The sequence below is a fragment of the Purpureocillium lilacinum genome (assembly GCF_023168085.1).
Source record: "Purpureocillium lilacinum CBS 284.36 DNA, scaffold_4, whole genome shotgun sequence".
In the NCBI taxonomy this organism is placed as follows: Eukaryota; Fungi; Ascomycota; class Sordariomycetes; order Hypocreales; family Ophiocordycipitaceae; genus Purpureocillium; species Purpureocillium lilacinum.
The window spans coordinates 4,280,701-4,303,185 of record NW_027072114.1 but is presented as its reverse complement, the minus strand read 5'-3'; the positions used below and the strand labels follow the sequence as shown (position 1 = coordinate 4,303,185).

General features: G+C 48.1%; 4 protein-coding genes across 4 annotated transcripts; 1 reads left to right on the top strand and 3 right to left on the bottom strand.

Annotated features, from left to right (window-relative positions):
- Window positions 1-2,725: 2,725 nt before the first annotated feature.
- PLICBS_006466 (uncharacterized protein) lies at window positions 2,726-3,328 on the bottom strand (the record flags this gene model as incomplete). Its single annotated transcript, XM_018327454.1, has 1 exon — window positions 2,726-3,328. The coding sequence occupies one exon, from the start codon at window positions 3,326-3,328 to the stop codon at window positions 2,726-2,728; it is 603 nt and encodes a 200-aa protein (XP_018173882.1).
- Window positions 3,329-5,506: 2,178 nt separating this feature from the next.
- PLICBS_006465 (uncharacterized protein) lies at window positions 5,507-8,944 on the top strand (the record flags this gene model as incomplete). Its single annotated transcript, XM_018327455.2, has 6 exons — window positions 5,507-6,408; window positions 7,271-7,519; window positions 7,572-7,636; window positions 7,696-8,262; window positions 8,329-8,694; window positions 8,754-8,944. The coding sequence occupies 6 exons, from the start codon at window positions 5,507-5,509 to the stop codon at window positions 8,942-8,944; spliced, it is 2,340 nt and encodes a 779-aa protein (XP_018173883.2).
- A 305-nt stretch (window positions 8,945-9,249) lies between these two features.
- PLICBS_006464 (uncharacterized protein) lies at window positions 9,250-11,023 on the bottom strand (the record flags this gene model as incomplete). Its single annotated transcript, XM_018327456.2, has 3 exons — window positions 9,250-9,725; window positions 9,797-10,738; window positions 10,816-11,023. 3 exons carry the CDS (start codon window positions 11,021-11,023, stop codon window positions 9,250-9,252), a joined length of 1,626 nt encoding a protein of 541 aa, XP_018173884.1.
- An 870-nt stretch (window positions 11,024-11,893) lies between these two features.
- On the bottom strand, window positions 11,894-13,771 carry PLICBS_006463 (uncharacterized protein; the record flags this gene model as incomplete). Its single annotated transcript, XM_065600943.1, has 3 exons — window positions 11,894-12,444; window positions 12,805-13,073; window positions 13,143-13,771. The coding sequence occupies 3 exons, from the start codon at window positions 13,769-13,771 to the stop codon at window positions 11,894-11,896; spliced, it is 1,449 nt and encodes a 482-aa protein (XP_065457015.1).
- Window positions 13,772-22,485: the final 8,714 nt, after the last annotated feature.

The following is a 22,485-nucleotide window of genomic DNA, read 5'->3' as shown; positions in this document are numbered from 1 at the left end:
CCTGCCGCGGTAGAGGGTGACAAAGGCTTGCCAGCTTTGATGACATCGGCAGGATGTCCAACTTTGACGTAAGCCCCAACAAACCAGAGACAAAGTGAGCAAGCGACCGATGAGACGATAGTCGGCAGGCGCCGCCCCAGCTTATCTATAAGCAGCCCGTAAAATATTATTGAAGCCACGGCTGGATGCTTATCAGCATCTAGACGCAGTTTCATCTGCACGAAACGTACCCTTGACTAAGCCGTACACACCCGTATAGAGGGAGACATCGCTGATGCCCAGAGATGCAAACAGTGTCGGCGAGTAGTAATTGATGGCTGCGGCTCCGGACATATTCTGCAAAAGAAAAGCGCAAAATACGAGCAGCACCCGATTCCACATACCTCGGCGGGATAGTTCGAACAATGCTCCCTTTGCAAAGGCCATCGAACCTTGACCGTACTTCCGTGCGAGATCTGCTTCTTCCGATAGTCTGACGCGCATCATGTCTAGGTCTTCCCCAACATCTACATATTGTCAGCATGTCGACAGTTGGAAAGGGTATCTGGGCACTGACATGGGTGATCCCGAGGCAGTCTCCTCAAATGCTCTAAGACCCGCGTTGCTTCTTCTTCCCGGTCATTCCGCATCAGCCACAGGGGGCTTTCGTGGAGAAAGAATCCCCCGACAAAGAGGATGCCGGCGGGAATGAACTGAACTGCCATGGGCAACCTCCAGCTGGTCGAAGAGTTAGGATTCATGTGCTGATTGATGCCATAGTTGATCCAAAATCCGACAAGGGTGCCAATCTGATAAGCAACTTCAAACAGTCCGGTAAGAATCCCTCTGATGGACACGATGGATAGCTCCGCGATGTAGCTTGGGACGGTGGCAGTAATGGCACCACAAGCTACGCCAGTGAGAGCGCGGCCAGAATCTTTTCTAAGTCAACCTTTGAACATATTCCACGTAGTGTGGCACGCACATATGTATGACAGCTGCGTTGTCGCCGCTACCATGAGAGCTGCTCCAATGAGGAAGAGGACCACACTGTACTGTAGTGCCCGTTTCCTGCCGACCTTCTCAGTGACTTGGTAAGTGTCAGTAACAGAGAAGCAACGGGCGCCGCTGATAACGCTAGCTGATGCCAGGTCGCCGATTGCGCTCACCAAAGAAGCAAAGAATCGCGCCGAAAAAGGCTCCAGCTTGAAAAGCCGACGTAATGTTGCTCGAGATGTCGGCGGCCTGCTCCTTACGAACGCCGAATGACTCTACGAAGCTTTTCCGAGCAATCGTCGTTCCGATAAAGGCGGAATCGTAGCCAAATCTACAAGTATATCAGATTGGCTGGTCGCTAGTCCCGGCGCGCTTCGTGGACCTACAAGATCGATCCAGTTGCAATGATAATGGCTTCATTATATAGTCGCCAGTTGTATACCTCCTTTGGTGTCGGTCGATCCTCAACAGCATGAAACAAACCCATAACTGCGATATTTCTAGCCGTGCAGCTCGACGAAGTAAGCTCATCGTTGAGATTCAAGAGTGCAGTGGCCGTGATGCTGCGTTTTATCGTGTTGCCAGGCTAAAGTTTACCTGGTTGGTACTTCGTGTTAGTTGGTAGTACTACCGTAGACGAGCAGGGATGATGAATAAGTACGATCCTGGGGCAAAAGTGGAGAGTCAGGACAAGGGAGTGGCCTTGCACGTCGCACGACAGGTTTGGAGCGAAACATTGGTAATAACTCCGTACACATTACTGTATAGTCCGCGTTGAACCCAGCTCTGACACCAGACTTCGACTACATGCGCTTCAAATATTTTAACGAAGACAACTTATTCGCAATGGCACCTTGCCTGGCACATAATTGGCCCCCTTTAATCACAACTTCGACGGCTTGAGGGAGCCTGGAAGGGACGAACAGCCAACCAACACTCGGGGACGTGGCACCAACCAAATCCCTGACCGACAAGCGAGCTATAAGTATGGTGGCGACACGCTGAATGCCTCATAACGGAACCCCTAAGTGGTAACCCGCCTACCCTTGCTCCTCTGAGTCTCGGCTAGTGACTGGAATCGGCAAACCGAGCAAAGAACTCGCCCTTGCAAAGTTATTATTAATATGCCTGATCTTCTCACCGCCTATTGCGTGTCCCATTTTTGAGTGCTTTCAAGCGTCGTGTCCCTTGATCTCTGAAATCCCACCGTCTCTCCGGCGCAGCAAGTCGGTCGTCATCGCTCGATTCACGTACGCCTGCCTCAACATCTTCAGCAAAATCATCGCCTCGTATCAAGTCAACCCGTCTGCTTAGGGTTGGGGGGCCCGCGCAGGATTCTTCTTGGGTGGACTTGCACTTTAGGCTGACCCTTCACCTACTTCTTCATTCCTGAGCCCAAAAACCGGACGACGGCCGGATTAGACCTTCTCTTCGAGCGCGATGTACCCGGGAGGAGATTTTCCGAGTCTGAAGTGAACATCACAAAGGTGACGGGAAAGGCTGCCGCAACTTGATAGTTCATGCAAGCTGTATCGTCTATAGATTCGCATACTTCGCAGACTCTGGTCAACTTGCACATACAACGTTTTTGCTCGGTCGCCGTATTGGATTGCAGATCAAGGTGGCAAAATGTGCAAGTTAGCTGTCCTGTCGGTGCGAATCAAAGTGAATAAGCAGTATTCTAGTGTAGTCTAATCTGTAAACTCTACCATGTCACTTCCAAGAACTTTCTACTCCCTTTAACTCTAGCTCAGATAGAGTTGGGCTGCTGATTAGCCTGCCCAACCGTAGCATCAACACAGACATTGCCGTTCTTCGGAGCGGTGAGATCAGTTCCCTGGCAGCACCACCCATTGATTGCGCAGCTGAAGACGCCATCTTGACCAGCACAGTTGGCCCCGCTGGCAGGATAACACGTCTTTGGCGTAACACAGACGTCATCGGCGGATGTCTGAGCTGCGTAGTCGCTCTTTGCGGCGATGGTCCCAGGGGGGCAAGACGCGGTACCGTCTCGTGCCTTGATGGCGGCGTTGGAAGGGGGAGGCTCTTGGTTTGCCTGGCCAACGGTCGGGTTGACGCAAACATTGCCATTCTTCGCGGAGGTGAGATCGGTGCCCTGGCAGCACCAGCCATCGGCGGCGCATCCAAAGGTGCCGTCGAAGCCAGCGCAGTTTCCCCTCGGATCGTAGTAGCAAGTGCCAGGCACGACGCAAACGTTGTCAGGGGTCGTTTGGACGCCGTAGTTGCTCAAGGCAGGGACGGTGCCTGGCGGGCAAGAAGGAGCCGGGGCAGCGCTGGCAGTAAGAGCCAGGGCGGCAGAGGCGACAAGAGCGGACTTGATGATGAAGTTCATTTTGGCTGGGTTGATGATACGGTCGAATAATTGTAGGGCTGTAGATGTCTGTGGAGGTATTGTAGCTTGGTGATGCTGAATTGATTGATGATCTGGGTCTGGCCGAGGACGGGGAATGACTGCATTCTTATACTTGATCCGGCCTGCAACAAAGGCGCTGGCAAGATGAAGGCGTTGACGTCTCTGCATGTGCGCCTGAGGGCACGAACATCGTGAAGCTGGGTGTGTCGTGTAAGTTGCGGCTGACGCCCCCTTTGGCGGTGGATGTGGTGCTGTGGCGTAGACGTCCAGATAGTAATCGCCATATTTAGTATCGCCATTTTACGGAGTGGCCGATTTTCGGGCCTTGGTGTCAAGATACACCGAGACCTCCGGATCAACGACAACCGAATGTGCCACACCAGCCGGTGGGCCAGGCCATATCGGAAAGTGTACCAAACCAAGTGTGAATGCTTCCAGAGGCTCTGGGCCGGGGTACCCGATTGCGTCAGTGAAGGACTAACGGCCTATGTGACTAAGACGGGCCGCTCCGGTCCATCGGTCTGGGTTCGTCGCGGCCCCCGGTCTGACGGAACATGTATGGGTTCCTGAGGCTTTACCTCCCTTTGTCTGTCCAGGGGAGGCAATCGGATGCTAACCTTCAATCGCATCGTTGAAACGGACTCATCGTGTCGTGGAAAGGGAAAGTCGGTGGCAAAACGGCGCAGTCACGTACATATGAGCTACAGCCACAATGCACCTCGTTATTAAGTGACTTACGCGGTCTATTATATGGTCGTATCAAATCAGACTACCGCAACGGATGCGCGAATACCGGCTGCCCTCGTCTTGCCTAGACTGGCGTTTTGATCCTGTAGTACAATAGATGGTGACGTGTCGAAGCCTAGGGACTTTCGCCGTCTCGGCCCCGACAGGGTAGTTTGTACTAACAAGTGATGGAGCTTGAGTGCGGCTGAGTAGTCCAGCCAGTGGCGCCAACTTTCCCTGGTGTCGTGCAACGATGGACATCCCACCAGTTCGCAAGAGCCGCAATTCGGAATGAGGTCGGCCGACAGCGCCAAAACCTTACCCCGCATGAACATGTCGTCTTTGGACCGTAGCACCCCGCACGGGGCTGCCGCGCCCATCAGAGTGAGTTGACAAACCTGTCCCCAGCTGTCCTGCGCCTGGCTTGTGGGACAGCTGAGCCTCTACATGAATTCGATTGGCTCTGGATCCAGCCATACAATTTGCCCACAGCAGCAAGCGGCCAAACCCGGTGGAGTGGTCTGGGCGCATGCCGTCGCCCTGTCATTGTCCCGAGTAAAAGTCCAGTGTATGAAAGCCCGCAGCTGCCCACCCCACCCTCGGCGGCCGCACGTCCAGTGAAGGTATCTGGCGCATAAGGCGGTGCGGCCCTCCCGAGTTGGATGTTAGGTGCCGTTTACCGGAGCTGTATTTGAGTTCATTGGACCGAACGATCCCAAGCCGAACTCATGGCAGCAATCGCAACAGAGCGTCCCGGGAGTGCAGGCCGGAGAGACATTAATGCCAAGGTAAAGCGCGATGTCAATGGCGATAGAACTGTAGGTACGAGCGTACCATTGGTCTCAAGTGGGTGCACACGGACTGACCATTAATCTGCGAGAACGGCTTCAGCAGCACTAGTGAATGCCTGTGTGACGTGGATGAAGGGATAGTCTTGTCAGACATGCCAACTGGGGTCCTTTCCGCCGACAAGAGTGCTAAATATAGACAGTTTCGTCCTGACAACAAGATTCGTTCCCGCTAGGCATGGCTTTGGGTATCACGGTGGGAGCCATCTGGTGGCGGAGGTCATGGCCCTCGAGCTTCAGCCAGTTCCTCTACCACAGAGAAATGCATTGCATCAGGCCGCACATACCTCTTGTGTCCCTCACGCTCTCTCCCTTGGTCTATAGCAAAGCGTGACTAATACCATAACCTCCTGCCTCACTTACACGGGGCCGGCACCAGGGATCCCGGCTCCGGTCTTGGTACGGCCCCACAGTGTATTATGTAAGGCTCCGTGCGTCTCCGATTATCCGAGTCTCCGCAGCCCCCACTTCGACCGCGCCCAACCCATGCAAAACCCATCATCCCATCTTGCCAACGCACCTCTCCTGCATTGGCAGCAGGGCGGCCCCACCACATCACAAAAACTCGTTTCGCAACGAGTTCATGGCGCCTGCCGCCCGAGGCATGTCCATTGACGATGTGACTGTCATCATCACCACCTCTCCTACGCCCTCGGCTCCGGGGACCGATCTCGTGGCCGCCGTCGCGAGGTCATTCCGCACGCACTGCCCCGACCTGCTGGCTTGCCCCGTCATCCTTGTGCTGGACACGTACGACACCATTGGCGCCTGGCCGAGGCTGAAGAAAGGGGTCGTGACAGCGGATGGCGCGGCACAGTACAATGTCTACAAACAGAATGTGAAGCAGCTCGTGCTCAGCGAGTACCGCCGCGCTCGCGAAGAAGAGTCATCAGACGGCGGTTCTGCCTCGGAGCCCCTGGTCGAGTTCGTCGGCGAGGCCGAATATGGCTTTGAAGGCAGGGGAAACCCCGTCGGGCTGCACATCTCTCGGACTGCGGATGGCCTCATCACCTTCATTGAGCCGTCACGGCGCCTCGGCTTCGGGCTGGCCGTGCGTTCGGCCCTGAGGATTGCAGACACACCCTACGTATGGGTACAGCAGCACGACTGGCCTTTGTCAGCCGACATCCCGTTGCGGTCGATCTTGCGCGCCATGGACGAAGATTCACCCGACAGGCCGGTCAAATACGTATGCCTCCCTTCAACCCGCATGCGCTCGTACGCGACCTCGAATCACGTTGTCAAGTTCCCCGCCTTGCGCACCTTGACCGCCGCTCTCAAGGGTGACTTTGCGGCCTCCGACGATGGCGACTCGTTGCCGCTAACACCCCTCTTCTTCTGGCATGACAAGCCGCACGTCGCTTCGAGAGCGCACTATCTGGAGCGCGTGTTTGCGACACGTCTGGCCATCCAGCGAGGCGGCTTCATCGAGGACCTCATCGGTCAACGGGCGAGGGACCAGATGAAGCAGGGCAGCTGGGCACGGTGGGCTTGTTGGCTGTATTATCCAGATGAGGGAACGAAGCTATGTGTCAGGCACCTCCAGGGCCGGACTTGGAAAGGCGCGAAGGCGGTTCGAGGAGTTTGAGGCGTGTGATCCCCAGCTGCGTTGTTACTCGTTTTTACCCTTTTTTACCTTGCGGGCGTGCCATCGTTTACATAGACTGACGGTATTGAGACCATTATTAGCTGACACGTCCAACATACCATTGGCATTGAAGAAGAGCATTCATCAGGGGCATCGGGACATTTTTCCTCATGCTACGATGATCTGCTGACGGAATCATGCCATGTGCTGAAGCATCGCATTTAGCCTAATCGCGGGTACATCCGGTCCCACTGCACCGGGGGTGGACAACCCATACCCCTCCCCTGAACCACGACTCCAACTCTATTTTCAACACAAAGCCTTGGCTAAACGGCCGGCAGTTGATCTACAGAACAGACCAGCTCAGGCGTGCCGGACCGCGCAACCAAGCGCACCATAGAGAGCAGACCAAATGTAACAAAAACTTCGCCAGGCTCATGATGCACCGCTCGTTTGTCCCCCGCTTCACGTACCCCGGATCGGCTGTATATATAAATACTTCCGTGTTGCAGCCCCCGGGCTGATAGCCCAAGGTTCACAGCCCATAAATTCCCCTGCACTCGACTCGTCAAGACGTGTAGCCTCTGCTACCCCTTCTTGACTCTAAACCTACGACAACTCTCAAAGCGACTCTGTGAACTTGCCTCGTAAACATGGGGACGGCCTACAACATTGGCCTGGCTTGCTTCGCAGCCATAGGGTGCGGGATGAATCCGTTCACGACAAGGTCTGAAGACATACCCGCTAATAGTAGACTAGCTCGTTTCTCTTCGGTTATGACAGCGGCGTCATGACGGACGTCATCGCCAGCAAGAACTTCCAAAATTTCTTTGACACAACGGATACCTCCCCCATCGTCGGCGCCATCAATTCGACGTTCAGTGGTGGTGCCGTCTTCGGTGCCCTCTTTGGAGGTGTCATCATGGACAAATATGGACGGCGCAGGACAATCGGCGTCGGCGCTTTGATTTGCACCGTCGGCGCTCTGTTGCAAGCAGCGGCCTGGCAGTACGTGAAACTCTGGTGCTAGCTACGGAAGCTCAGATCTAACCCCTCGCAGTCTCGCCATGATGCTCGTTGGGCGTATTACCGCTGGCTTCGCCATTGGTCTCTTGTCTATGAGCGGTAAGCAGACAGCAAAAAGTGTCCCTTTCCTTGAACACCCCACTAAGAGTGACGGAAAGTGCCCGTATATCAGTCCGAGTGCGCGAATCCTAAGATTCGCGGGCTTATTGTCGGCTTGGCACAGCAGATGATTGGCGTTGGCTTCATCGTCTCGACCTGGGTCGGGTACGGCAGCCAGCAAATGCCTGATTCATCGCAGTTCCAGTGGCGGTTCCCGTTGGCATTCCAAGCGCTCCCGTCCGCGCTGTTGTGTATTGGCATGCTCTGGCTTCCCGAGAGTCCCCGCCACCTCATTGCTACCGACCGTCTTGAGGAGGGCATGCGCATCCTCCGAACGCTACACTTTGATGGCACCAACGAAGATTGGATTCAGGCCGAGTTCCAGGAGATTAAGATGACCATTGATGCCGAGAAAGCCGCCACGGCGCCAGGCTGGCTCATCATGTTCCGCGTTCCCCAATGGCGAAAGAGGCTGGCTCTCGGCACGTTTGTCCAGGTATTCACCCAATTCACGGGCATCAACGTCATCGGGTACTACCAAACCGTCATGTACGAGTCGCTGGGCTTTACCGGCAACACGAAGCTTCTCGTCGCCGGAGTCTACAACTGCTGCGGCCCCATTGCTAGTGAGTTTCCGGCCGCGCTCCTAGCACTATCAGGTTCCTTGACCCGTTTGCTTACCGGCATTCCAGACTTGATCTTCATCGTCTTCATCGCGGACCGATTCGGCCGCAGGAAGTCGCTCATTTGCGGAGTTGTCGCCATTACGCTAGCGTTGATTTGCGAAAGCGCCATCAACAGCCAGAACACGAATGGCGACAAACACAGTCTAAGTATCGTCGGGGTTGCGTTTTTGTTCTGTGTTACGATCTTCTTTTCTCTCTCGTTTGGACCAGTGAGCTGGATATATATGGCCGAGATCATGCCATACCAGATCCGCGCAAAGGGTTGCGCCTTTGCCACCGGCATCGGCAACTGGCTTGTGTCTACATTCTGGGCGCAAGTTAGCCCTATTGCTTTGAAAGAGCTGGGATGGAAGTTTTACTTCCTCTTTGTGGGTAAGCTCATTTCGCGATCCCCCTTCCACTTTGCAGAGGTGAGCTAATTGGGTGCGCAGCCTGGAACCTCGTCATTACTCTTCCCGCACTCGTGTTTTACTTTAGGGAAACAAAGGGATTGTCGCTGGAAGAGATTGATCTCATGTTCGGCGGTAGTGTCGATGATCCGATAGAATCAGACCTCAAGAAGCCCGCTGCGGCCGTGGAGACAAGCGCTGTACACGACGAGCGCTCAGTAGAGATGAGGTAGGAAATGGCCAAGGATTGTTGCAACATACCAGTTCGGGCGGGCTACCTGATCACCAAGTCCTGGTCTTCAGGTCAAGAAGTGGTTAGTGGTCTGATAGGACATGGAGACGGCCCAGAAGCTACCTCAACATGATATATAGGCGATAAACGCGATAGCATACTCACCAGTAACAACTATGGCCCAAGCCTCGAGCCGGCCGCAGAGATATCAACGTGGCCACGAAGTGACCACTGGACTCACTCTATACTCTGCCTGTACATACCCAGCTCTCATTACTTCGCCTATGTGATTACCCACACCAAGGGTCACACTGCCGATGCTCTCACGATACCACTATCGCGATGAAGCCGAGCCGTGGCGACAATGACCTCGTCATCCGCCGCGAAAGCCTTGTCTCCAAAAGCTAACGCAACCTCCTCCAGAGTATGGCTCGCCGTCTCGACGTAATAAAAGTACACGAGTGCTACCGATGTAAGACAGAAGCCAGCAATAATGACGTAGTAATAGCCGCCGATGCCTGCGAACGCATCCGGTGCGGACATGCCAATGACAAAATTGAAGAGCCAGTTGGAGCACGTGGCTAGGGCCATGCCCTTACTCCGTGCCCTCAGCGGGAATATCTCAGCAGGTAGAAGCCATGGAATTGGTCCCCAAGTGAAGCCATAAATGGCGTTGTAGATCACCACGAAAGCGTAAATGAGGTGTGCCCGCACGTTGGGGTCTTGCAAAGTCGCCTCCGTAAAGGCACAAACCATGCACAGCGCTATGGCCATGAGAACGCCTTTGATCCGTAACGTCAGTCAGTCAGTACACTTGCGTGAGAAAGAAAGAGAACCACGGGCCAGGACTCACCGCCAAGCAGAAGCAAAGGTCGTCGGCCCCATGCATCCGCTAGCCACCAGCTGAGCATCGTGGCGGCAACATAGGGCACGGAGTTGGCCGCCGTGTATAGCAGCGACTTTTCCTGAGTAAAACCCGCACTGGCCAGCGTCGTTGGGAGATAGAATGAGATGACGTTGATGCCGTTGAGTTGGGCAAACATTTGGGCCGTGATGCCCACCAAGGTGCGCTTTCGATAGCGCGTGAACATTTCCAACCACGACGACTGCCCAAGGGTGGCTTCGTATCGCGCCGCTTCTGTAATCTCTAACATGACCTGCTGCACCTCAGGGCACTGCGTGTTGCCGTCGGGTGTGTGCAAGTCGGCGATGGTCTGAAGACATTCTTTCGGAAACCCGTTAGAGGCGAGCCAGCGCGGCGTCTCCGGCAGGATGAAGGACATGGCAACCAGGATGAAGGCCAGCCCCATCTGTATAAAGTACGGCCCCTGCCATGACTCACTCTGTGGAATCAGGTGATGAAACCCAAAGTCAACCCACGTAGACAGGGCATAGCCGCCGATGAGGAATGTGTACTCGATGCCGACCATGAGGCCGCGGCGATGCGGCGCGGCAATCTCTGTCTGAATGACTGGCACGGTCATGGAGAGAAAGCCCACGCCCAATCCCTGGATGGTCCGGCCGGCAATGAACATCTTGAAGTCGGGTGCAAAGGCTTGGAGGAAGGCGGTTGCAAAGTAGATGAAGCCGCCGAGACGCACGCACTTCTTTCTGCCGACCATGTCTCCGACTCGCCCAGCGATAAGCGAGCCAACGGCAGCCGAAATCTGCAAGCAGGCCACGAGGATGCCCGTGATGGACGGGTCGATATTGTCACTCGTCCCATCGGCTCCGCCATGGTCGCGAAAGAACCGCGCTAGAAATACTGGGTTGACCAGCAGGCCAGCGACGATTCCTGACGTGTACGATCAGTACAAGTGACGATGGTTGAGGCAAGGCAGCAGCACGCAGATGGGGGAGACTGGGACGCACCTTGGTCGTATCCGAAAAGAGCATCGCCCAAGCTCCCAAAAGCACATGTCATCCACAAAAGAGGTTTCCCCCTGAAAGGATACCGATGGTTGATGCGACTCGGCTTCACCTTGCGCTCGAGCCAGGAGGTCTCAACCACGGGAGCTCCAACCTGGGCCGAGTCCGGGGCGACTCGCTCCAAGCGCGTCGGTGATGCTGGCTTCTCCATGACAAGTGGGTTCGATCAAGTGTTGTTGCTGTTTCGTGTCCCCGGGTACTCTAATCATCTGTGAGTTGGACCAAGATGTATCATAATCCGGGGCCCCGGATTATATAGACTTTATGCGTTCCAAGTCCCTGCCCCAAGGTGGCCTATCCCCGCAATGTCACCACGCGCAAAAACCTGGAGGATGCGCACCACCAGCTTCCAATCTTGTCGAGAGCCAGCCTTGGTTGCGGAAAAGGGACCATGACTCGAGGTTCTCGCTCAACCTTGCTCGTGCCCGCGGGCAGGGGGGCCATGGGTGGCCGGCGGCCACACGGAACAGAGGACGGCGTTGCAGTGGATCTCGGCTTTGGGCCGTCGGCTTCAGCTTGGCCCACCCGCCTTCCAGCGCCGCCAACGGTTCCGGCGGAACCGCCGGGCGAGGCCGCGACTTGACAATGCTCACTCGTCTCGGGTGCGGGCCCATCCGGTACCCGGGAAGCGAAAGCATGTTGTGTTCCCCCTTTACTATCGATTCAACTTGCTGCACAAAGCCAACAGCGCGGGCAAGGATGTAGGTGGTTGCAACTTGCAGGATTACGTGCCACTAAACGACAAGTGCTGAGGGAATCTGGGAGGAAATTTGTCGCTATGTTTGCGGGTAGCCTCCGCCCCAGTTGAAGTCCCAAAGCCAGAAGAATTCGTTCCCCAAGCTTTCGGCCTCATGCGCTTCTACGGACGGTATGTAATCGCCTCCAACCCCGCTGTGAGGGGGCCCGTCACCTCCAAACAAGGCCATGCTGCCGTGGGCTGGCGCAATGCTACTCTGCAGTGGTGGTTCCTGAGCCGTCGTCGGAAAAGCTAGTTGGCGGTACCTGTTAGTAGCGCCCCGTCTCACAACATGTTGTGGGCATCCGTCGTCTTACCGTGCTGTACAGATGCGAGGCTCTCGTTGAGGCGTTGTGCCACGCCAACGTTTGGCCATACTTGTCCCTCCGGTGACATAGCGGAAGCATGTCCAGACACCTCTGCTGTATGGGCTCGAAGCGGAGCGCCGTACGGCGTTGCCTCAGCCATAGCGTGATCCTCGCACCGCGAAACCTGGCCGCGGCGATCGCCAGCCTGTACCATGGCTGGTGCGAGACGTCCCAGCATGGCATCACCCTCTCGCCTCACGAGCAGCGCAATGAGGTTCTGCAAGACCATGCCACTCTGCCGAGAGAGTGCCGACTGTTCACCCATTGCCTCTTGTAGACGAAGCACGCGCGAGACGATCCGCTTCAATTGCTGTGCTCTATCCGACAAGGGGTCCGACAATGCGAGGAGAATGAGCACAATCCCAGCGTGAAAAACATTGATGGCCATGAACGCGACAAGGTGACTGTCTTTGGCGAGCGCCGCAAGTTTGGGCAGCTCCGTGATTCGCGTGGTCCCCATCGCCGCGTCTAACCAGTACTCGGAATGCCCAACAGCATGATTCACTATCGGAATGTGATCATTTGTGTGTGGGTTCACATTGTCGCCGGAACTCGGCCCTGGAGGTCCATGGCTGGTGAAAGCGTGTTGTAGTGGGCTGTCATGCAGGCTTGCAGACTCCATTGACAAATGGTCGACCTGCCTGGCCAAAAAAGGTCGATAGAGCACAATCAAGAGGTTGTCGAAAGTCAGCTGCAGCGACAAGGACTGCAACAAGTGAGCCCTCAAGCGCTGGTTGCTGCTCTCGGGACGATAATCCTGTTCCAGATCCAGAACCAGATGTGGAGGGAGCTGGCTCCGCCAGGCAAGGAGCTCCGTCGTTACTTCACTGGCGAGGGAAGCATACTCGGTCTCAAACCTCTGCTTAGTGGACCCTGGCGACAGATAGCCAAAGATGTTTCTCAGCGCCGGCGACGCGATGCGGTAGAGTTTGCTGAGCTCCGTCTGGTAGGGTGAGTACACGATGCCCCGATCCAGTCCGTGCTCGTCTGTGGATTCTTGCACAAAGTACGGACATTCGGCGAACTCGGTGGGCAGTTGCACGTCGCAGTCTTCGTCATTAATTGTCATCGGTCGGCCGTAGGAGATGGAAGCGAACCTAGACGCGTTAAAAAAAAAAGAAAAGAAAAACAGGAGAATGGCCGCGGTGTTGGCCCGAAGTACGAACCGATCCCACGTGTATACCGTCCACCAAACCCTCTTCCGCTCCTCGATATCCTCAGCGTCGCCTTGCGCGATATGCCGATGGAGACCCAATGCATGGGAGATCTTGATGGCTGCACCTAGGAGGGCAAACGAGAGGTTTGGTCGTCCATGGTAGACGTGGTGTGACCCAAGGAGGATGCACGTCTGCACGGCCGTGACCGACCGATCATCCATGATGTAGACCATTCGAGACTCAACAATGTGGATCAAGTCACTGGTCCATTGTTGCCATTCTCGGCAGTCCTCTGCTGCGATACGCTTGGATCGATACCAAGCGGCCATGGCTAGAACAATGGAGAGGAGGGTAAGGAACGGTGCGTCGGACGGGCTTGCGTAGCCTTCGTCTACAGACGAGAGGCTGCGCCGGAACCGGCGCTCACATACCACCAAGGAGAACCAGTGGACGGCTTCAAAGTAGTCTTCCAGCAGAGAATGAATGAGCTGCCGGTCGGGGAATCGACAGCCAAGAATGGCTGATATGGGGACGCGGGCATTCGTTGCGTCGTTTCTGGATGATGGCGAATGAAGCTCGCCGTCCGGAATGGCAGAGGTGGCATAGGTACTCATGTGGTCGCTGCCGAGCTTGCACATCTGACGTCGGGCGGCGCGCAGACTGTCAGCGCGCGTCACGCCATGGAGGGTTGTAAACGCGCACCTTTCTGGCAATACCCATTGCCGACTCCGACTCGCCATAGTCGACAGCAAGCTGCGAACAACGATCCTCAGCCGATACAGGCGCATCGGCTTCAACAGGGTCTTGGCGCCTGCGGAGTTGGCCAACTCCTGGCCTTGCATCGCGAGACTGGCCCGTTCGGGGCGACGGGGGCCCAGCTGTCGTGCTTGGATGGCGCCGGAACTGCCTGCAAAGGGCAAAGAGATCCATCAGTAGGCCATGCGGGGACTCTCCCGAAAGCAGTTGCCAGACCTACCTTGGTCTCTTCCCATTCCGGGATGTCTGCTTGCTGGGGGAACTGCCGGTGGATTCGACGGCCCCTTCTCCATAAGCAGGCTGGCAATCCACGTCTGCGCGGAGACAGAGGGAGCATGGCCGGTATGAGTCGCACTACAGCCGCCAAATTGAGTGAGCTACTTCTTCTGTCCGGGGGAGGGCAAGGGGTTCACACGCGTGACTTGTTGCGACGACATCTCTGGCAGGCCGTGGTGACTCTGGTGGGGAGCCGACGGGGAGGAGGCGGAGCTCTCGCAGGCATTGTGTCGTTCTCCGGCGGAACGGGCCTCAGGTCTGGGGCGAGCCGGCAGTCTCTTGATCAATCGACGTTCAAAAAGGTCGAAGTCCTCGCGACCCGGGCCACGAGGTTGGCTTGCTTCCAGGTTCACACGCCGAGAATGTACGAGTTGTGCCGCGAGTCATGTTGATCACAGCCATGCAAGACCCTGCTCTTGTTCCGCCAGCCACGGTTCCGGCGGATGCGGGGACGACGGCTTGCAGCCCGCCATATTCCAGCAGAAGACCGACCAGCGACCGCGGCGTGCCGGCGGATCGCCAAACCACCCCACATGGTGTGCCACCGTTCTGCCTCGAAGCATTCTCGAAAGTTGGGGAGGCGCTCATCGCGGTAATCCCCGGCAAAAGATTCTGCGGGTACATGTCGCCGTGATTGCATTCATGGCTCGGGTGTTGCCCAACCGTGCAAAAGCAAACCCCCCCTGCCCCCAATGGCGTGGCTCTGGGCATTGACACGGTTGACGCGATGCTCCATTTCACTTTTGGTGCGTCCAAGATCTCCTCGGGTGGTGCTCGAGCCGAGAGAGCAATTCCCACCTTTATATCTATAATAGCGGCCCATGGTGGAAACAACTTTCCCGGGGCGTTCCAACCTAGGGAGGGACGGACACAAGACTGCGCAGAGCCACCTAATGAGCGCAGGCGACGCAACGTTGAGATGCAACGTCGGCTGCCCGTATACACCTCCTCTTTGTGGCCGTAGTCGATGGGGGCAATATTATACGGGTCGTCCTTATAGTTCGAGAAACCGGGCAGAGATTACATATGCCCAACACAAAGTCAAGACAGCTATGCTATTCCGTGTCGTTAATAATGTGCTAATATGGCATGTTGCGGCCTCAACGGAAACACCGCAACAAACGGCCTGGCATCCGGATAACCCAGGCAGAAAGTAACGCGACGACCGGAAGCGATTTCGGGGACCCACGCATAGCGGACTACAGTCAGACGAGACGGCTGGGTCGATCATTGTTATGGCAGGCGAAAGTCTTGGTTGGTCAGTATAGTAAAGAGGCTGCGTTCGTCGGGCACTGCGACGTGCAGCGAGTCGAAGTTAAATAATGGTAGAGGCATTGAGACGCGTCACTCCAAATCAGTAACGTGCTCGCACTTCGTCGTCGCAGTCCCGGTAATAAGTGTCGGCAGTGATACCACTGTAGCCGGGCAGCCAAGGCGCCCCGCTGCTGTCAAAACATGTCATCACCATATTGCCAGTGCAATGCGACTCGGGGTGGCATCGAAAAAAATGGTTCAGTCCCCCTTTTGCTTCGCGGTATGGTACTGGCCTACGGCCAACTAGGTCAACACCGTGAAGCTCGAGCAAGTCCTCCACCATCGATTGATTCAGCAATATCACCAGATCCCTTGACCCTAGACTCTGGCATGGACCGAGCCTTCCCGGCCAACCCTCGCCCAACAATGCAGTACTGCTTCTCAGCGAATACTTTCTCTCCCTCCCTCCCTCCTTCCCCACTCACTCTCTCCCCCCTTTTTTCTGTTAGTCCTGAGTAAGCATCCATCCTACCACTAATAGATCGCCAGAGCAATATACCGACATGGAGCGAGTGTAGGCAAGGCGCATGTATCACGACCTTGATGATTTAAAACAGTTCGAAGTGCGTATATTCTGCGATTGACTGTGTCGGGGAGTAGCGGCAGGATTGCTAAGGACCAGAACATGGGAGTAAAGAACCGCGGCCACGCGCCTATTCGATAGAAGCATAGCGATAACACGGCGTCTCATTATAAATCATTCACGTTACTATCTCATCCTCTTAGGGAATAGTAGTAGGGGTCTATAGCGCTTATTGATCGTTAGTTACTAGTAAAGGGTTAAAAAAAGGGGTATAATATATAAGTAATAATATCTTTTAATTAGAACGAATTATATTATTCTTTAATTCTTAATGATTAACTAGAGCTAAATCATTAAGAAAATAATAATTATTAAAAGGCAATAGGCTAATAGAATATCGTAGTAATATTCTATTATTAGCGAGGAAGGAGGTAGCCCCTTAAGCGAGGCTATTAAGTAGCCCTTAAGTAGCCCCTTAAGCGAGGCTATTAAGCGTACCGCCTTAACTAACGCGATAAAGTATACGCTCGTAATAGAATATAGTATGCGCTATAAATATATAATATAAAGTAGCTTTAAATACGTAATTATAATAATATACTTAACGTAATTATATTTAAGGCTATATATATTAAGGAGGCGCTAGCTATATATACTTATATAGTTAGGGGCGCCCCTTAAATATTATAGCCTTTAGTACTAAGTATATATATAGCTTTAAGTATATATAATATAGATATAAAGTAAATAGGCATTAATACTATATATTATATAATCTATATAAAGATTAAGAGGCTATAGAATATATTACTATCGACTATCTAGCGTCTAGAGTAGCCTACCTTTAACCCTATAACCTCCTCTTTTTTTTTATATTTTCTAGATAACGTAAATACTTAATATAATAACCTATTTTACTTAATATATATCCCTCTTAATTCTACCCTTATATAACTAATAGACTATAATATACTATAATAAGCACCTTTTAATATAGCTTTAATGTAAGACTATAATATATAATTTATATATATTCCTTTACTTACTTAAGCTTAGCGTTAAGACTAGTATTAGCTTTAACGAGGTAGAGTATCTTACTCTTTATCTTCTTAATCTATAATATATATTATATTAATATTACCTATAAAAAGCTCGTCTAGATTAAAAGGCGCTTATACTTCCTAGCGATAAATAGTATTAGCTTAAAAAGCCGCCTATCTATATAGAGACGGCATATTTTAATTAAATAGATTAAAGGGGGCTTATATATTTAAGTATTATTTATATTAATACTTAATATATAATATTAATAGGCCTAAGATAATAGATAGCGCTATTAGTATATAAGTAGCTTACTAAAGCTTATCTTATAATTCCTCTCTATAAATAGAAGTTATATAAGTACGCTTCGAAACCTAGCTAGTAAGTATATCTTACTCTTCTATAGCTAGGCTCTCTCCTTACGTATAGGCGCTAATATATAATAACTCCTCTATCGTAAGAAGCAATAAGAGGAATAAGGTACTCTCTATAGCTTATATTATAGTAGGTATACCTATAGGCTCGCGAAAGGCACTATAAGTAAGTATAAGAAGAGGCATAGCCCTATAAATATCCTCTTTTTCTAAGAGTAAAGGAGGCTCCTCTATAACTTAGTAAGTAAGGATATATAGAGATAAGGACTTTATAAAGCTAAGGCTAGAATAACGAGGCTTATAAGAAAGGTAAAGAGACGACTAGCGTTAAGGAATTAACTAAGAAACGCCTAGCTAAAAAGGGGCTCCTTAAGGCTGTATATATATAGGCTATATATATATAGGCTAAGCCTATAAAGTAGTTAATTATAGTAGAATTAGAAGCTATAGTAAAGGAGGTAAAGGTAATATAGACTAGCGGACTAAAGTAAATTAAGTCTAGCAAGTAAGTATTATAGAAGGTATATAGTAATTAACTTAATGCTAAGGAGGTAAAGGTATTAATAAATTCTTATAGCTTTTAGACTCTTTTAAGAGCGCTAAAATAGGGCTTAAAATTTACTAGCTCGTAATTAATACCTTATAGCTAAAAAGGGGTATAGGGGGTAGAGCTTATAGGCGCTAGGACTAAGCTTATTAAAGCGAGCGAGTAAATATAGTTAGCTTATATATATTATAGCTATTAATAATAATAGAATCCTCCTTATAGTAATAAAGGGCCTAATTAATAGTATAGTAGTTAGGGTTATAAGTAAGGGTATTATATAAAGTACTAGCGTAATAGCGGGTATTAATATCTTAAATATAGCTAATAGCTCGCTTATCCTTAATAGAGAAAGCCTTATTAATAATAGTATTTCCTTCCCTTTTTAAGTAAAAAATAATAAGAGACTTAATTATTAAAGTAATATAGATATTATTAATATAATAATATCTTAGCGATATCTTATCGTTAAGATTACTTATATTCTAGTCTAGAATGCCTTTTATATAAGGAAACGTCGATTACTAGCTATAGTTATTAAGAGATTAACGTAAATAGTTATAAAGGCGACCTTTATAGCGCTTAATGCGCTAATTTAAGGGTAAATATATAAGGTCGTTATTAGCGTCTTCTATACCCTTTAATTTATACGGAAAATAAGCTATAGCGAGCTAGATTTCTATTAAACTAGCTACTTATTAAGCTAGGAGCTAAGTATATCGTCGAAAGGCCTTAAGAGTATAGTACTTAATCTAGGCATAAAGAGACTTTACGTTAGCCTAAAGCGTAAGGAAAAGCTTATAGTTTATTAATAGCTAAGGGAAAGCCTATCGAACTTTATTATAAGTAAAGTACTTCGATATATATACGAATTTATTAATATAAGCTAGCTAGCTAAGCTTTATTATACTAACTTTAATAGCTTAGTTATAGATAAAGATATCTATAGAGCTATTAGCTTAAGTTTTAATTATAAGGTCCGAAGAAAGTCTAAGATAAGGATTCTAAGAGCTAGTTAGCTTATAAAGCTCGATATATATAAGATAGCTATTATTTACCTTTAGGTATAATAGCGCTATGCCTTAATTCTAGAGCTCTTAGAGATTTAAGTAGCTAATAGGCCTAAAAAAGGGCTTATATACCTCTTAGAGAGGCGTAAGTTAGATATTTTCGACGGTAAGTATATTATAAAGACTATAAGATACTCTATATCTACGAGCCTAGGCTTTAGCTTCCTCTTTATTAACTTTAAGAATAGGGCTTTCGCTATAGAAAGCCGAAAGGCCTATTTAAATAAAACTCTCTAGGCCTTACTCTATATCTATATCGTTATTAAAAACTCGACTTTTACGCTTTTATATAGCTTAGGGTAGGGGGAGAGGTATATTATCGTTAAAAGAAGGGTAATTAAGCGAGCTAAAAATACTATCGATATCGGTCTTAATACTCTTTTAAGGTTATAGCTAGCCGCTTATATAAGAGGTACGTTAAGAGGTAGCTTAAGTCGATCTCTAAGGGTCGACTAAAGGTAGGCTAAGAGTAATATAATTAATAGCTTCGATATCTTCTAGGCTAGGGCTAGTAATAAGGAATTTACTATATTAAACGGCCGAAAGCTAAGCGAGCTTAAGGTATATAGATCTATATTATAAGGCGATAACTTATTTTTTAGTTAATAATTAAAACGTCGAAATTATAGAATAGGCAGTTAATAGCTAAAAGAATACTTATAGGCCCTTTCGGTAATATAGCTTAATACTACCTTTATTTATAGGAGCTATACTCTTAGCTAGATAGTCTAGCTTTAGCTAGAAGAGAAGGGTACCTAGCCTTACTAGCCTTAGAACCCTTCTTAAGCGGTATAATATAATTATATAGTATTAAGGTATAGAAACTTCTTAAAAAACGAAATAAAAGGTTTCTTAGCTTTTAAGAAGGAAAATATAGCGTTTTCTAGCTTTAAGGTATAATTAAAGCGGGCATAAGAAGGCTAGCATAAAGGTATAAGGATAGTATATAAAGAGGGAAAAATAAACTATATAGACTGCTTACTAAAAACCGTTTCTAAATCTCTAAGATTCTTAGGTAAAAAGATATATATATATTATTATTATAATATATATCTATCCTATTTAATTTATCCTATCTTATCTAATATTAAGCTAGCCGCTATAGCGCTTATTTAGGCTATTATAGCCCGCTATAGTAACTACTATTAGCGACTTATATACCCTATTGCCTATTTAATAAGTACTTATTAATAAAAACTTAAAGATTTCTAGACGGAGCTTTATATATAAATATATATAGACTTTATAGCTTTTAAAGTAATACTTTATTAATAGTCGCTTTTATATTATACGTTACTCTCGTTTTATATTAGTAATTATCGATAAGATATTACTTAATACTTCTTAATAATATTAAAAAGGCCTAAGCTATCGATCTAAAGCTACCTTAACGCGGGTACTTACTTTATAGTCTATTTCGTAGGGTATTTATAGTATAGCGTAGCCTTTATATAATAATGGCTATAATACCCCCTTTTCTACTAACGATCTTAGCCCTAGCTCTATACTAGCCTCCGCGCCTAAAAGTGCTATATTTACCGATAAGAGCTCTAGCTAAGAAGATAATATTAATTTAGAGGATAATAGTAATTCTCGATTACTCCTTTTCCTCATTACTTATTTATAGTATATATTAATAGCTTAATAGCTATTCTCGATATTTTACGCTAAGATATCGACGAACTAGTTAATATAATACTTTTATTAGCTAGGTTCGACCGCTAGGAGCTTAAGGATATTATTTTATATAATAAGCTAGAGCTAGAACCCGTCGAGATAACTATTCTATTTATCGAGGATTTTATAGTAGAGGCTAATATTATAGACTTAAGGGTTAAAGCCCTTTAAGCTTCTTCCTTAGCCCTCTTAGTTATCTATATAGCTAGTAATTATATAGAAATAATCTTTACCTTTAAAGAAGACCTTTCGATTCTTATTAAGTATCGCTAAAATAAAGAGATATAACTTTTAGACCTAGAGCTTATTTTTAGCCTCTTTACTTACTTAATAGGCCTTAACTATAATAAGTACGTTAAGCTATAAGAAATTATAGCTTTAATTTAAGATAAAGATAGTAAGACTATTAAGGAGGTTTTTAGGCTATCGAATTAGCTTAATACTTTTAAAAACTATATTACTTCTCGACTCCTTTTAATTAATATAAAGACTACTAAAATTCCCTTAATTTTAGAGAAGCTACTTATAGTAAGGTATATAGAAAAAGAAGAATTAGAATTAATATTAACTATAAGCCTATATATAGTCGACTTTATTTCTTTCTTTAAGGTATTTATATTAACCTAAAAAGCCTAGGATTCGATATATTAAGGTCTAGCCTATTTTATAGATAACCTTATAGAGCTTTTTTACTCGCTTATATAAGCCTCTTTAATTAAAACTACCTCTAAAGAATATACCTATCTTTAGCTCGAAGCTCTATCTAAGCTAGAATTATTAAGCCTAGACTTAAACCTTATTAATAATAACTCTATTTACCTATTTAATTTTATCTACTATTACTACTTTAATAAGAGCTATATCTATATCGATATAACTATTAAGATACTTAAATCTATATATTATAGGCGGGTTATTACTATAAGTTAAGACTTTTAGGAGTAATTTATATCTATCGAGTAAAGTAATATTATTCTTATTATTTACGAGCTTATAGTACTTAATAAGTTAGATAGCTTATTACTTACTTAGCCCTTTTCTATAATAAGCTTTTAGTTAGTATTATTAAATAATGAGTTTATTTTATATTATATTAAAATAGTTATTTTAGAGAATTATATTATCGATATAATTAACGACCTTTTTATTTACGATTATTATTAAGGTAAGAGCTATAATAACTTTATGCCTTATTAAGACGTTATAGAGATAATATAAAAGCTAGCTTTAAGCGTTATTAATTAAGAGGGATAGTAAGTAAAGGCTAAAAAGAAGGTTAAGATCTTTTAGAAGTATAACCCCTTTTTAATAATAATTACCGAGGAAGAGTAGCTTATTCGTTAAGCTATAGTCTATTTATTAACGTTAGCTATTAACTCTAACCTTACCTTTAACTATAAGATTATACCTCTTTACTATACTTACTTAATTCGAGCTTAGCTTAAGCTCGAAATATATAGCTAAGAGCTCTTTAATATAAAGTAGGATACTCTATTAGACGCTATAGCTAAAAGGCCTATATAGTTATGCCTAGTTATAGCTTTTATTAACGGCTTTAGCCTCTATCGTAATATATATTATTCTCTCGTTAGCGTCTATTTTATTATTGCTAGATTAAGCTTTAATAAGTATAAAAGCTAGTTTAATATTTTCTTAATTATATTTAGTCTATATAGCTCGAACTTTAATAATATCGTCTACTTACTTAGCTTAATCTAAGAGCTAGATATCGGCGTTAAAACGACTATCGATAGCTAGGATATTATAATCTATATAT